General features: G+C 44.2%; 1 protein-coding gene across 1 annotated transcript in view; it reads left to right on the top strand.

Annotated features, from left to right (window-relative positions):
- ECPAS (Ecm29 proteasome adaptor and scaffold) overlaps positions 1 to 14,679 on the top strand; it is a 146,986-nt gene that overhangs the window by 60,947 nt on the left and 71,360 nt on the right. Inside the window, exons 21-24 of the mRNA XM_040417299.1 lie at positions 8,078 to 8,231; positions 9,532 to 9,701; positions 10,188 to 10,289; positions 14,545 to 14,668. Of these exons, the coding sequence (XP_040273233.1) occupies positions 8,078 to 8,231; positions 9,532 to 9,701; positions 10,188 to 10,289; positions 14,545 to 14,668 (550 nt within the window). The remainder of the gene's footprint in view (positions 1 to 8,077; positions 8,232 to 9,531; positions 9,702 to 10,187; positions 10,290 to 14,544; positions 14,669 to 14,679) is intronic.

Raw genomic sequence — 14,679 nt, 5'->3', positions numbered from 1 at the left:
TTGTATATACAGAGATAAAAACCCTGTCTTCATCAAATCCTCAGTGACCATCCCCTCATTAACATTATTTAGGGGACCTACCTGCTTTCCTTTTTTTTTTTTTTTTTTTAACATTCATATATATATACCGGTATATATTTTTGGGTAATTTTTTATTTTTGCTTTCTTTGGCCACCTGCCATTGATTTTGTAGATTTTATATTGTGGTCACTATTACCAAGTGTTTCATGAACAGTGACATTCTCAACAAGCTCTGCATTGTAAGAAATTACCAGATCCAGCAGAGCATCGCCCCTAGTGGGATCATCTGCGGACTAGTAGCCGTGCAGCAAGTTGGGGAATTTTCTCCCCTTTGCAGTTGAGGCAGAACCATGACCCCAGTCAATAAATGGGATCTTAAAGGGACACTGACAGGCCCAATAAGCATATTTAGGCATATATATGACAGTACAGGTCTTATCAAGTGTATTAAAATCATCTAAGTATCCCCCCTGTCCACCTTATAAATACCGAAAACTAAAGTTTTATAACCTGCTTGTCTCGTCTCCAATCTGCCCAAGGGGCGGCGTTTCATCTCAAAATGCGCCCAGCCAGCCGCTCCCAACTGCCGCTCTGAAGCCCCGCCCAGCGAAGTGAATATTGATGAGCGGCTACAACTCTCCCCGACTCAAGTGCCCGGCGCATGCGCATAAAGCAGAGGCTGCAGCGGCCTCTAAGACGCAGACTGTCTGTACGCAGGCGCGATGTGACCCCGGCCGGGCGCATGCGCTGAAGATTAGACGGAGGACGTGCCCAGACGATTGAATTGGCCATGCGCAGGATCTTGAGTCGGGGAGAGTTATAGCCGCCGTCCAGCGAAGTGAATATTGATGAGCTGGGCGGGGCTTCAGAACGGCAGTTGGGAGCTGCTGGCTGGGCACATTTTGAGATGAAACGCCGCCCATTGGGCAGATTGGAGACGAGACAAGCAGGTTATAAAACTTTAGTTTTTGGTATTTATAAGGTGGACAGGGGGGATACTTAGATGATTTTAATACACTTGATAAGAACTGTACTGTCATATATATACCTAAATATGCTTATTGGGCCTGTCAGTGTCCCTTTAAAATCTCCCATTATGCCACTGTACCAGTCTGTGCAGCCTGCTCTATTTGGTTATACAGCTGCACTTCTATCTCATCAGTTATGTTAGGTGGTCCATAGATTACACCGATTTATTTTTTCAGTGTTTATTTCACTTTGTAATTCCACCCATAAGGTTTCAGCATCTTCACCCATAATTGCCTCTTTCACACACTCTTTCATATCACTCCTAACATGCAAACACACTCCACTGCCTTTCCTAAAGAATGTAAATCCTTGAAGATTAACAGCCCAGTCGTGAGAAGAGTCCAGACATATCTCAGCCACACCAACTACATACATGTGTTTCTCCAGTACAACGGACAGCAGCTCCCCCATTTTGCTTGCTAGACTTCTGGCATGTGTGAATGTTCCCGGAATGTGAATTCTTGAGATTTAGTTTTTTATTGTTGGGATTTTAACATATGGATTCCTATCCATTACCCTAATAAGCCCCCATAATCCATTTCTCTGCCTACCAATTTGGGTTGTTTCGATACCAAAATTTTGGTTCGGTTTCGATACCATAAAAAAGTTTTGCGATAATCGATACCACGCAAAAGAAATAAAACAACAAAAAAAATGCGTGCATTCCGCATTTTATGGAACGTCTGGCTCTTAATCGAACAGTCCGATCCTATCTTTTGGGGGGGACAAGGTGACTAAACAAAATTGCGAATCGCGCAGTTTTTATTATAATTTTTTTTCTGTTCTGGCATTCACTGCATAGGTGATTTTTTAAAATATTTTAATGGTTTGGACTTTTTGGACGTGGCAGTATGTGATATGTTTATTGTTTATATATTTTATATGTAAAATTGGGAAAGGGGGTGATTTTATACTTAATATCTTGGTGTTTTTTTTTTTTTTTTTTTTTGGTTTGTTTTTTACTGTTTATTCATTAACTATTTCCCCCCTTAGGGTACTTTCACACGACGGAACTGCCTGCCGGATCCGGCAATCTGTATGCAAACAGATACCATTTGTAGACTGATCCGGATGCGGATCCGTCTCACAAATGCATTGCAATATTGGATCCGTCTCTCCGGTTTTCATCCGGAAAAACGGATCTGGTATTTATCTTTTTCCGATTTTTAAAGGTCTGCGCATGCGCAGACCGCAAAACCGGATCAGTTTTTCCGGAACACTTGGATCCGGATCCGGCATTAATGCATTTCAATAGAAAATGATCTGGCATTCTAGCAAGTGTTCCGGAAATTTGGACAGAGAAAATCCAGGTGCAAACCATCCTTGGAATACAGTTTGTACCCCAATGAAAAGTCGCCCCTGTGCTCTGGGAAACCAAACCCTTCTGCCCTACATTAGAACTTTAAGGGGTTATCCGATACCTAAAATATCCCCCCCGCCCAATGCCTGGACCCATTTTATGGATTATACTTACCTGCTCCCTGGCACCTGCAAAGGCCGTCGCTGCATCTCCCCGTTGCTCGGATGAAAACATATGGCGAGGGGGGGGGGCCGTGAAGGCATCTGGAGCAACGTAAGGTAAATATAATCCATAGAAGAAGCCTGGGCGTTGGGGTGGATATTTTAGATATCGGATAACCACTTTAAGCCATGCATTTAGATCTCACTGGCTTTCCTGTGTTGCACAGTAGAAGGTAGCTGCTCCATCTTGTAAAGGCTGTGAACACTGGTGCCTGTTTACACTGCTACCCATGAGCACTGGGGTTTGGGGGGCAACTCCCTGTAGGCTGCAATAAGCCCAGAGGCTATTTAGCAGGTTGTTATACCATTACCACTATTGTATGGCATTACTGAAATTTAGGTACAGAGCAACCCCGTTAAATATAGTGGTTTTCCCCGGCTCCTCCACAACGCCACTTACAGGAGGGTGTCCCGTTGTCCCGTTGTTTCCTGTCCTCGGGTATGCGCGGAAGCCTCTCCTGGAGTGGCAGGAACATTATCTTATCGCCCAGCCTTTACTCTTCTCCCCACGATGTGGGAGGGCTGGAGCAGGGAGCAGGAATCCTGGGGACGCATGGCTTCCCTTACCCGTTCCTCGGAATAAGCCCTGAATGCAGGCCTCCCCGGGCTCACAATATTCCCAGGTAAGGGGAACTTGCGCGGGATCCGACGTGATGACGTTACCAGGTGGGATTCTCCTTGGGCAAGAGAATCTCGCGATCAAGTGGTACTTCTGGTGGCTCGGCGTTCAGGATTTAAACAGAGGGAGGAAATCCATTTTCTGTCCTCGCTCTCCGCTTGCAACCATGCTTGCCCCAGTGGACACTGATGCCGCTAAGAAGCCTGGTGATCCCGCTGCCTCAGCCCGGTAAGCCTCCTCCCCGGTGGGGCGTTTTCTCTCCTCCTTGGACATTTTTATGTACCTTTTTATTGGGTTTAAGGAATTCCTGCTTCCCCTAAAATTATCACGTGGTGTCAGTCGTGTCTTATCATCAAATCCACCCCTGGTGTAGGTGTTGGTCTCTTTACTTGGCCCTATAAAATCTTTTTGTTTTAATCCTTCTAGGGCAGAGAGACCATGATGCCTAAGCCAGCAGGTGGAGACTCGGGGCACAAGAAATGCGCTATTTGCCGAAAATCCTTTTCCTCAAAATCTAAGAAACCTTTGTGCCCTAAGTGCACTGAAAAGGTGGTTACAGAGGAGTCACCTTCCTTCCTTGAGACCATGAGATCCATGATTAAGGAAGACGTAAATGCAGTAGTAGATTTAAAAATTACGTCACAATCCCCAGGCCCATCCCTATATATCTCTTGCTTCTGATATAGTGGTTGATCTGGATGAGAGGGGATTAGTATCGGATCCAGACTCTTCTTCCTCTGATGACGGTTCTGGAAAACGTTTGTTTATCCCTGAAGAGACAGAAGGGCTTCTAAAAACCATAAGATCCACTAGGAATATAGAAGAACTGAGTGAGACCCACTCCATCCAGGATCAGATGTTCCAGGGGTTGGGTGAGAGAAAGAAAGGAAATTTTCCCCATCCATAACCATATCAAGGCCCTAATATCCAGGGAATGGAAAGATCCGGGAAAAAAGAACAGCCGTGACAAATTTCTTTGAACAGAAATATCCCTTTTCAGAATCCGATTCTAATCTATGGGACAAGATGCCAAAAATAGATGCTCCAGTCGCCCGCATTTCTAAATAAACCTCCCTCACGTTTGAGGACATGGGTCTCTTGAGAGAACCCATGGATAAGAAGTGTAAAAATGTATTGAAGAAATCACGGGAAACAAATACAGCCATGTTGCGTCCCAGTATTGCATCTACCTGTACAGCCATGTTGCGTCTCAGTATTGCATCTACCTGTACAGCCAGAACGTTATCCGTCTGGATTAATCAAGAACACCTGGCAGCAGGTACACCTAGGGATGAGATCTTAGCCTCTTTGCCTACTTTGAAGAAAGCATCCAACTTTCTGGCAGATGCCTCTGCTGACTTAGATTCTCTGCTAGGTCTGCGGCTTTATCTAATGCGACCCATAGAGAGATTTGGCTTTGTACATGGTCTGGTGACGCAAGTTCTAAAAACCGCCTGTGCTCAATCCCCTGTGAAGGAGACAGATTATTTGGCTTGACCTTGGACGATATTCTTGACAAGGCCTCCGACAAAACAATGGATTTCCGCTCTAAAATCTTTACTTTCATCCAAGATGTTTCTTTCAAAACCAGAATATAACGAGATTGGACCAGAGAAAAAAAATGAGGGGTCAAGAAAGTGGCAGCCGTCCAGGGGCAGAGGATTCCTTTTCAATCCTTAAAGTTCCTCCCGTTCCACACAATGACGCCATAGACCATGTGGGAGGCAGATTAAAACAATTCACTCCTGCCTGGGAAAAGATAGAAGCCTCCCAATGGGTTGTAGCTACCTTAAAAGAAGGCTTGAGACTAGAGTTTTTGTCTCATCCCCCAGACCGGTTCTTCATAAACAAAAAAACTGCCTCAGAAAGAAAAACTAAATTATCTAGAATCGGAAATCTCATCTCTAGTATCCAAAAAAGTACTCCTTCCAGTCCCAGAAAATCAATACGGCGAAGGTTACTATTCTCCAATTTTTCTCGTGAAAAAAACAAACAGATCCTTCCGTTTAATAATAAATCTAAAATCCTTAAACAAGGAGTATTCTCAAAAATCATGTTAGAAGTCACAAAGTACCTTCACTTACAGGAGATTCAAATTGTTCTATACTTGGACGACTTCCTGATTGCTTCACCGTCGGGGGAAGTCCTACGATCCCACCTTTTCCAGGTCCAAAGATGCTTCACGACTTTGGGATGCGTGATAAATTTCAAAAAAATCAGACCTAAGTCCAGATCAAAGAAAACTCTTCCTGGGGGTGCTTCTGGACTCTCATCGTCTAATGTATTTTCTTCCTCTAGAGAAACAGAATTGTCTACTTCAAAAGATCTCTCAGTTCTGCAGCCAGAGGGTCTCTTCCATAAGGAATATCATGGCCATCCTAGGTCTCCTGACGGCAACAATCCCGTCGGTCAGATGGGCTCAGAGTCACACGAGAATCCTTCAAGCATTTCTTCTATCCTCCTGCAACGGTACCAACTCCACTGTAGAAAAACGAGTTCTTATCCCCAGGTCAGTAAAAGAATCTTTGATGTGGTGGAGAATAGAGAAACATCTGCAAAAGGGGGTCTATTGGCACCAGGGAAAACAAATGATTGTGACCACAGATGCCAGCAGTTCAGGTTGGGGTGGTCATTCAGACGGAAGAATAGTTCAGGGCACATGGGGAAAAGATATGCTAAATGCTTCCTCCAATCTGAAAGAACTTTTAGCCATCTACAAAGTCATTGTCTCCCTTCACACATCCTCATCTCCAAAAAATGTGAAGGTATTTTCAGACAATACCACAGCAGTCGCTTACTTAAACGAACCAGAAGCCGTTCCTTACAGGCAGTGTCAAGAGACATTTTTTCTTTGGGCAGAAAATAATCTTGTATCACTGACAGTGGTCCATGTGAGGGGAGAAAACAACGTAATAGCCGACTTCCTCAGTCGCCAGACCTTGAAGGAAGGAGACTGGTCCCTGAATTATCAGATATTTCAACAGATCTGCAAAAAGTGGGGAATTACGGATCTAGATCTATTTGCCATGAAAAACAACAGGCAAACCAAAAAATGTTGCTCCCTCTCCCGACAGGATCAGACGTTATGGGTGGATGCACTTTCCCAGCCATGGCCCAAGTCCCTTGCCTTTTCTCCTTTCAGTTTGATTCCAAGAGCTCTTATGAAGGTAGAGGAAGAAGGGGTTTAAGTAATATTCATTGCTCCATTTTGGCCAAGGAGATCTTGGTTTCCCCTCCTACTCAGGCTGTCTGCAGGAATATTCTGGACTCTTCCGTCAACCCCGGACCTTCTCCACCAGGGCCCAATATATCATCCCAATTTGACGCCCTGGAGACTGAATGCCTCGCATTAAAAAAGAAAGGTTTATCAGATGCTGTAATTTCCATGATGATGTTAAGTCGAAAGCCCATAACATCAAAAATTTACGTGAGAACCTGGAACGCCTTTTTATTCTTTTTAGGTAATGTTTTTTTCTCCAGATATCCCACAAATTTAACCTTTTTTGCAGGCAGGGTTAGATAAAGGCCTTCGACCTGCAACACTTAAAGTACAAGTATCAGCCTTGAGTGCATTTCTGGATATAAAGCTAGCAGATTCACCTTTTAATTAAGCGTTTTCTGAAGGGGGCTATGAGAAGTTTATCCACCTTCCGTTCCATTATTCCACCTTGGGACCTGAACTTAGTTTCTCAGTCCTGATGGAACTTCTGTTTGAGCCAGTTGATGAGATTTCTCCAAAGCATCTCACCTTCAAAACAGTTTTTCTCGTAGCAATAACAACTGCTAGGAGAGATGGTGAGATCCAGGCTTTCTCTTACAAACCTCCATATCTTGTGATTGTAGATGACCGTATAGTTCTCAGACATTGCCCTTCCTTTCTTTCCAAGGTTATTTCCAGGTTTCATTGCGAACAAGAGGTTTCGTTACCTTCCTTCTGTCCGTCTCCATCCTCGGAAAAGGATAGAAATTTCCACAACCTGGATGTGAGAAGAAATGTTTTATCCTACCTGAACACCACCAGTAGCTTCAGGCGATCAGATAATCTCTTCCTCCAATACCAGGGTCCCAACAAAGGACAAGCAGCCAGCAAATCTTCCATAGCAAGATGGATAAGAGATATGATTTCCTTGGCCTATGTCCAGAAGAATCTTCATCCTCCAACCGGTATAAGAGCTCACTCTACTAGAGCAATGTCTTCCTCCTCCTGGGTGGAGTCTGCATCCGTCTCATTGGACCAGATTTGCAGGGCAGCCACTTGCACTTGAGCTAGCCATATGACTGTCTTTAATCATTGCAAATTAGATATCCTCAAACAGGACTTAGAATTAGAATTCTGCGGCCAAAAGATTTCAGCCATAGTTCCCTCCCCCCGAGCTGATTTTTCTGTTAATCCTCCTGTAAGTGCCATTGTGGAGGCGCCGGGGAAAAGGTTAAATTACGCTCCCCAGTAATTGGTTTTTCCAACAGCCTCCACAATGGCACTGGGATTTCCGGCCCTTTTATTTTCTTTTGTCTTCAAATGATGTAAATTGCTCATGTTTAATACATATTTTTTGTTCTTGCATAACTTCCGTGTCCTCTCTTATTGACTGAATAGGTAAGGGTAGGAGGCCTTTTTTAAATTGTATGCTTCTGCGTTGTTTCCTGTCCTGGGGGCGGGGACACCCTCTTGTAAGTGCCGTTGTGGAGGCTATTGGAAAAACCAATTACTGGTAAGAGTAATTTACCCTTTTGTGCAGATATTTATCATCTAGGGAGCTTACATACTTATTAAATTGTAAACATTCGCTGTCAGTAGAGTGAAAAGCAATGCCACAGAGTAGAACAAGTGGAAAAAGGTGTTGGATGAAGAAGTTGGAATGAAATTATTTTAATATTTACTTACAGAACCCAGAGGCTCAACATGGATCTCTACTGGCCTTGGGATATCTAATTGGGAGGTATTTGGACGGCACCAAGACTAAGAAAGATATGCAGGATATGCAGTCGGGACTATTGCCTGAACAGGATGAGACCATCCAAGCATGTGTAGAAACCATTGGCAAGTCCATCACATTGGCATATATGTTTTATCTTGACATATTGTGTATATAACTACATTATACTACATTAATTTATATTTTGCATATAAAATGGTCACAAACAGCCAGAATATTTAAAGCTTCACTCCAGGCAGAAATTAAGCCCAAAGATCCTGAATCCATTGTGTATTGTGCTCTATATGTATTCTACCTTGATCAGTTAAGGCCCTCTTACACTAGCTAAGCATCTGGCATATAATCGCTAACAAGTGTCGGTAGGTACAATAGTTGGCAATGATCTGCCAGTGTAAAGGTGCCAAATCCAATAATCTACTACAGACATAATAGATGTTATTTAGGTCCAAACCCTCAATCCTTCAATAAGTTAAAATCACAAAATTGTGTGGCAGAGAGTGCCATAGTTTCGCTGCTCTTAAAGGACAAAGTGACAGAGATCTGGTGCATATTTGCTGTGTATTCCAGCAGTTCAGGTAGCATAGGTGCTAAGCTTCTGTCACATAGAAACAGATGCACCTTGACAATACATCTTCAGAACATATTTCAGATTTTATACTTAGGCTACTTTCACACTTGCGGTAGCCTTTTCCAGCAGGCTGTTCCGGCAGGGGAACAGCCTGCCGGATCCGTGCTACCGCAAGTCCACCGTGCTGGCGGAAGGCCGCTGGAGGTCCAGCTGCAGGATGGCAAACAAGCAAAGAGGCGGCCGGACAAAAACCGCAGTTTGCTGTAATTTTATTTAGACCGCCTCTTGGCATGTTTGCCGTGCTGTGGCCGGCCCGCCCCCATTATAATGAATGGTCCTGGAGCGGACTTCCGCCAGCACGATGGGCTTGCAGTAGCACTGATCCGGCAGGCTGTTCCCCTGCCGGAAAAGGCTACTGCAAGTATGACAGTAATGTCAAAAAACAATAATCCCAAAGTAGGCCATCCACCCACCAAACACAGCATGTTCTGACCATATTACATACCACACTAATATGGTGATTTACTGATCACCCCTGAAGAAGCTGCAAGCGTGGGGTTCTGGCACGCAGCACTCTTGATAAGAAGGCTACCTATGACTCCCCCCTTCCCGTTTGCCTATAGGACCATGGTTTCATGTCTACTTTTACTTTGCACATATATTTAGCATTTTACAAATAAGTTGTTGTTTTTTTTGTAGCACATAGTAGCAATTTTAATGGAGCAATTATATAATTGTTGGTTATATGTCTTGTGTTAGGTGTCTTTCATCTAGAATTTGACGTATATTGAGCAGAAATTCATATTACCATGTTGTGGTGTTATTCTTTTGTCCAGGTACATTATTGGATAATGGATCTCCCTTATCAATTGCTGCAATTACGGCTTTGGGAGAGATTGGACGGAATGGGCCTCTGCCAATACCAGATGAAGGGCCTGGATTCAACAAAAAGCAGCTGGTAGAAAATCTTTTAGCTAGAATACCTTCTGGTAAAGAGACAAACAAGGTAAAATTTACAGACATTTGATTAACTATTTCCCAGTTGTGCTTGAAATATGATTGATTAGAAGCTCTGTGCCTCATACTCTATATTGCACAAGAATTAGTAGTTACTATCTTGAGAATGTAGACATGAAATGGTTTTCCATTGTAACTTGCTGACAGTGTTTGAAAATACATGCAGTTCTGATGAAAAATAGATTTTCTTATATACTGTATTGTAAGAAAATTTACAGTATAGTGTAATGTTCAGTATAGTGCTCGTTTCTGCAGTGCTGCTCCTATTAACTAACTGTTAAGCTTATAATTCATCAAGCTTTGTACCAAATTGTGTCTGTAAGCACTGTGCATCCTGCTGGAGTAAGTTAAGTTGCAAGTTCAGCAAAAGTGTCCTCATAGCTGCGCCATCCTTGAGTGGGGACCCAGGATAGAGTAAAGGATCACACATAAAACTGACCCTCTTACATGCTCATCCACTGATTACTTCTTTCAGGCAAAAGAACGCGCCATAAGAACACTGGGATATTTTCCTGTTGGGGATGGTAACTTTTCCCATCAAAAGGTGCTTCTGCAAGGATTAATGGAGTCAGTAGAAGTAAGTAATTGATTCTCTTTTCTCAGAAAGAATAGTTTTTCATGTATGTACGCATACTGCCCTCCAAATGCACCCTTTTACTGGCCTGCTGTTTTTAACCTGGCACTGGTTTTCTGTGCTGGTTGGAATAGGTGCTCTGCTGTCTAATGACAGCCAGATCCTGCTGTAATGGCTGGGATCCGAAAAACCTCCAATCCCAACTGTTTAAAGAAATCCCTTAGATACAAGATGTTGATGGTAGTTATGGCCACAGGAGTCCTAACAATAGCTCTTGTGCCTGCCAACTGTGGTAGCCTGTTAGGCCATGCCAAAAGCAGGGACTAATAGGCTGCATATTAATGAAAAATTACAGTATAATACACTACACCACAGAATTAGTTCAGTGTGTTATGTTACTAATCAGTTGATCATCTTTATAAGTTTCGTACTAATTTGTCTGTATATAAATAAAACCAGTGTAATACAGCAGTATGTAACATCATTCCAATGATACCTTTTGTGTGGGTAATCCATGTATCTAAAGACTGAAAATGAAGTTTGTTAATTATGGTAATGAGTAGGGATGAGCGAATCGACTTTGGATGAAACATCCAAAGTCGATTCGCATAATACTTTGTTTGAATACTGTACGGAGCGAGCGCTCCGTACAGTATTAGAATATATTGGCTCCTATGAGCCAAAGTTATTACTTTGCGAAGTCTTGCAAGACTTCTCCTAATAACTTCATAAATCAATTTCTACTGTGCCGAACTCTGGTTCGGTTCCAAGTGGTACCTATTAATGAGCATCAAAGTGCCCTGTGGGGTGTGATTAACTGTTCCAGGAACCCAAGTCCACCTCTTCACTTGCCCACTCCCTCTCCTTGCTCTTTCCAGTTTGCCCTTCTTCTCTGCAACATCTCCATCTTCTTTAAACTCCGCTTGTTTGGTCTGTCTGTGAAATCTTACACAAGCACAGGACAGATAAGGGCCTGTGCTTGAACACTTTCTTTCCTGCACTGGGCATCTGACTCGGTGAAGCTGCAGAGCATGTGCCGAGCGCCGCTGTTCCTGCACTGATGACATCACAGCGCATATGTTGTAGCTTCGCTGAGTCAGATGCCCAGGTAAGGGTACTTTCACACTTGCGGCAAAGGATTCCGGCAGGCAGTTCCGTCGTCAGAACTGCCTGCCGAATCCAGCAATCCGGATGCAAACGGATGCATTTGTTAGACTGATCCGGATGTGGATCCGTCTGACAAATGCATTGCAATACCGGATCCGTCTTTCCATTTGTCATCTGGAAAAACTGATCCGGTATTTATTTATTCCTCATTTTTAAAGGTCTGCGCATGCACAGATCAGGAAACCGGATCAGGTTTTCCGTAACACTTAGTACCGGATCCGGCATTAATACATTTCAATGAAAATTAATGCCGGATCCGGCATTCCGGCAAGTGTAGAGGATTTTTGGCCGGAGAGAAAACTGCAGCATGCTGCGGTATTTTCTCTGGCCAAAAAACGTAAGAGGGACGGAACTGAAAGTACCCTAAGGGAGTGTGCAAACGCAGGCCGTTGCCTGTTCTGTGCTTCCGTGAGATTTTACAGAGGAACAAGGTGACTAGGTGGTCGGAATTTAAAGAAGATGATGACGTCGCAGAGGAAAGTGGTGGACTAGAAGGTGCAAGAGGAGGTGCTGGGCACAAATAAAGAGGCCTTCTTGGGCTGTCGCAGGAGGCGGGCTGGGGCTCACGCAGGAGGCATTTGCACTCTCACAGGAGGCGGGCTTGGGCTCTCGCAGGAGGCGTTTGCACTCTCACAGGAGGCGGGCTTGGGCTTGCGCAGGAGGTGTTTGCACTCTCACAGATGCCGGCGTATTAACCCCTTGTCTGCCGCGGTCAAAGCTGACCGCGGCATGCGGAGGGTACGGGTGCCCTTGCCCTCTGCATCTCCATCAGGACCCTGCGCTGCAGTGGCAGAGACCCGATGGCAAGGAAGGCAAGCCCGTTGCCTTCCATAGGCATCGTGGCTTGCCTTCTACAAAAGCCTGTGAGATGCAGCCCTTAGGCTGGTCTCACAGGCAGGCTGTCAGCATACAAGCTGACATGCAATATATTATAATACAGGATGTATTGTAATACACTGCTCAAAAAAATAAAGGGAACACTTAAACAACACAATGTAACTCCAAGTCAATCACACTTCTGTGAAATCAAACTGTCCACTTAGGAAGCAACACTGACAATCAATTTCACATGCTGTTGTGCAAATGGGATAGACAACAGGTGGAAATTATAGGCAATTAGCAAGACACCCCCAATAAAGGAGTGGTTCTGCAGGTGGTGATCACAGACCACTTCTCAGTTCCTATGCTCCCTGGCTGATGTTTAGGTCACTTTTGAATGCTGGCGGTGCTTTCACTCTAGTGGTAGCATGAGACGGAGTCTACAACCCACACAAGTGGCTCAGGTAGTGCAGCTTATCCAGGATGGCACATCAATGCGAGCTGTGGCAAGAAGGTTTGCTGTGTCTGTCAGCATAGCGTCCAGAGCATGGAGGCGCTACCAGGAGACAGGCCAGTACATCGGGAGACATGGAGGAGGCCGTAGGAGGGCAACAACCCAGCAGCAGGACCGCTACCTCCGCCTTTGTGCAAGGAGGAACAGGAAGAGCACTGCCAGAGCCCTGCAAAATGACCTCCAGCAGGCCTCAAATGTGCATGTGTCTGCTCAAATGGTCAGAAACAGACTCCATGAGGGTGATATGAGGGCCCGACGTCCACAGGTGGGGGTTGTGCTTACAGCCCAACACCGTGCAGGACGTTTGGCATTTGCCAGAGAACACCAAGATTGGCAAATTCGCTACTGGCTCCTTGTGCTCTTCACAGATGAAAGCAGGTTCACACTGAGCACATGTGACAGAGTCTTGAGACGCCGTGGAGAACGTTCTGCTGCCTGCAACATCCTCCAGCATGACCGGTTTGGCATTGGGTCAGTAATGGTGTGGGGTGGCATTTCTTTGGAGGGCCGCACAGCCCTCCATGTGCTCGCCAGAGGTAGCCTGACTGCCATTAGGTACCGAGATGAGATCCTCAGACCCCTTGTGAGACCATATGCTGGTGCTGTTGGCCCTGGGTTCCTCCTAATGCAAGACAATGCTAGACCTCATGTGGCTGGAGTGTGTCAGCAGTTCCTGCAAGACGAAGGCATTGATGCTATGGACTGGCCCGCCCGTTCCCCAGACCTGAATCCAATTGAGCACATCTGGGACATCATGTCTCGCTCTATCCACCAACGTCACGTTGCACCACAGACTGTCCAGGAGTTGGCAGATGCTTTAGTCCAGGTCTGGGAGGAGATCCCTCAGGAGACTGTCCGCCACCTCATCAGGAGCATGCACAGGCGTTGTAGGGAGGTGATACAGGCACGTGGAGGCCACACACACTACTGAGCCTCATTTTGACCTGTTTTAAGGACATTACATCAAAGTTGGATCAGCCTGTAGTGTGTTTTTCCAGTTTAATTTTGAGGGTGACTCCAAATCCAGACCTCCATGGGTTGAAAAATTTGATTTCAATTTTTAAATTTTTGTGTGATTTTGTTGTCAGCACATTCAACTATGTAAAGAACAAAGTATTTCAGAAGAATATTTAATTAATTCAGATCTAGGATGTGTTATTTTTGTGTTCCCTTTATTTTTTTGAGCAGTGTACATTGCAGAGGGGATCAGATCCCAGAAGTTCAAGTCCCAGAGTGGGACAAAAAAAAAGGAAAAGAAAGTCTTTTTCATAATAAAAAATAAAAGTTTCAAGTAAAAAATAAAAAAAAATCCCAAAATAAATAATAATAAAAAAAGAAAAGAAAACCAGACATTTTGGGTATTGCCGTGTCCGTAACGTCTGGCTCTATGAAAATATCACATGATCCACCCCCTCACCTGAACGCGGTAGAAAAAATAAAATAAAAACTGTGCTAAAACAATCATTTTTTTTGTCACCTTACATCACAAAAAGTGCAACACCAAACGATCAAAAAGGCGTATGCCCCCCAAAATAATTGGGTATTAAATAAAAATGAAATATTTTGACTCAGTTTTGCCACTGTCATGAAGTACAATGTGTGACGAGAAAACAATCTCAGAATGGCCTTGATAAGTAAAAGTGTTTCAAAGTTATCACCACATAAAGTGACACATGTCAGATTTGCAAAAAATGGCCTGTTCCTTAAGGTGAAAAATGGCAGGGTCCTGAAAGGGTTTAATGTTGTCTTCCTTTCTAGGCAAAACAAATTGAGCTCCAGTTTACTATAGGCGAAGCAATCACAAATGCAGCCGTTGGAACAAAATCCACAGCAGCCAGGGATGTTTGGATTATGGCCGATGAAGATTTTCGACCATATGCAGGTAACTCTGAT

This window comes from Bufo bufo, chromosome 2 (genome assembly GCF_905171765.1).
Source record: "Bufo bufo chromosome 2, aBufBuf1.1, whole genome shotgun sequence".
NCBI lineage: Eukaryota > Metazoa > Chordata > Amphibia > Anura > Bufonidae > Bufo > Bufo bufo.
This window is presented reverse-complemented; position numbering and strand designations above follow the sequence as displayed.